The following is a 1,881-nucleotide window of genomic DNA, read 5'->3' as shown; positions in this document are numbered from 1 at the left end:
AAAAAAAAAATATATATATATATATAAATATATTAAAATTATAAAAATATATATTTATTTATTAATAAAAAATATTTTAAATTGCAATAATAACTCACAATATTACTGGTTTTGTTACATTATTTTTGATCAAGTAAATACAGCCTTGATGTGCATAAGAGACTTATTTCAAAAACATTAAAAAAAAATCTTACTGACCCCAAACTTTTGAACGTTAAGTCTTCTAAAGTCATATGTAAACTTTGTGTGAGGAAAAAATTAGAAATTTATGTTGTGCTTTACTTATAATATAATGAGGAGACTGTTTAGCCCTTGTTTGTGCCCAAAATTCAATATCAAAATGTGTTTAACAAATAACAAATGTACTAACTAATGCCGTTTTAAAGTCGATTATGTTATTCATTTTGACAAAGGGAATAATTTACAATGAATAATGACTTTGTCTGTTCCTTACACAAATCTACTTGTCTTCAGAAGGCCTGAAATAGAAATAATATATAAAAAAAAAAAAACATAAAAAAACATCCAGGTTTATAACAATATGAGGGTGAGTAAATAATAACAGAATTGCCATTACTGTGTGAACAACTCCTTTAAAATAGCAACAGAGAAACACTCCAGCATAACAATTCATTCCCGTTTCAAACACACAGTGCATGTGCATATGAAACCACCAGCCCCACACCCAATGGAAGGACTGATATCAAAGAAATATTAAAACTTATGCGATTCTGAAGGAGGATGGGTGCATTTGAGCATGCATTATCTTCACTCAAACTGTGAAGCTCATGCATTCACAGACTGTTTGACGTCTGCATAAAACAAGCCTTGTGTTTCAAATAGTGGAACGCAAGACACCGAGCCAGGCACATCTAGAGTTCAGCCTTCATCATGAACACGTCTCGGATAATCTGTTTAAAATATTTCAGATTAATAATTGTCACTACAAACACAGTTCTCAAAGAGATTGCTATTGGATCGCCGAATGAAAGAAATAATGATTAATAAAACAAGAAACGCATTTAATTCTGGCCTCAAGATAAGTGTCTTTCAACTAAACCGGATTGTTTACCATCATCTTACTGTGTAATCTTTTGTTCGCTCGATCTCAATACAACTTCATTTAAATTTTCACAGCAAAGCCATTGTTTCTAAAGTGCTACATGTGTACTAGCTACTCATTAAGCACCACATGAAACAGGAACACATCAGTGGCATTGATGTGTGAACAACACTGGTTTTGTTGTTATTGTTTAGCACATACGTGTGGTGGTTACTTTAGCTTGCTGCACGTCCAGAGCTCAGGCTGGTTTGGTGCTGGCTTTCAGACCAAAGAAAAAATGCACAAATTACAAGGAAACAGTGTCAGAGGCTACCGTCATTCTGCCACTATGTATGCAGTAAATCCTGGTGGTGGTTTGAAATACCTGTATTCACAGAAGGTATCATCATTTATGCCCTGGGACTCCAAGTCGGGGTGCAGGTCCTCTTTCTCTTTCACTGAATGAACAAAAGAGAGCCTTCTAAATTTAGAGAGACTGTGTGTGTGTGTGTGTGTGTGTGTGTGTGTATGTACCTGGTATTTATCACGTTATGGGGACCAAATGTCCCCACAAGGATAGTAATACTAGTAAATTTTGACCTTGTGGAGACATTTTTGAGGTCCCCATGAGGAAACAAGCTTATAAATCATACAGAATTAGTTTTTTTGAGAAAGTAAAAATGCACAAAGTTTCCTGTAAGGGGTAGGTTTAGGGGTAGGGTTGGTGTAGGGCAATAGCACATACAGTTTGTACAGTATAAAAACCATTACGCCTATGGAATGTCCCCATAAAACATGGAAACACAACATGTGTGTGTGTGTGTGTGTGTGTGTGCGTG

General features: G+C 35.0%; 1 protein-coding gene across 1 annotated transcript in view; it reads right to left on the bottom strand.

Annotated features, from left to right (window-relative positions):
* The window catches only part of LOC107708734 (neural cell adhesion molecule L1-like protein), a 40,018-nt gene that overhangs the window by 2,057 nt on the left and 36,080 nt on the right, over positions 1 to 1,881 (bottom strand). Inside the window, exon 25 of the mRNA XM_016513034.1 lies at positions 1,428 to 1,500. Coding sequence (XP_016368520.1) covers positions 1,428 to 1,500 — 73 coding nt within the window. The remainder of the gene's footprint in view (positions 1 to 1,427; positions 1,501 to 1,881) is intronic.

Source organism: Sinocyclocheilus rhinocerous, unplaced genomic scaffold (assembly GCF_001515625.1).
Source record: "Sinocyclocheilus rhinocerous isolate Xijiao unplaced genomic scaffold, SAMN03320098_v1.1 scaffold1107, whole genome shotgun sequence".
Classification (NCBI taxonomy): Eukaryota; Metazoa; Chordata; class Actinopteri; order Cypriniformes; family Cyprinidae; genus Sinocyclocheilus; species Sinocyclocheilus rhinocerous.
Note: the sequence above shows the minus strand (reverse complement) of the source record. Positions and strands in the feature narration are given on the sequence as shown.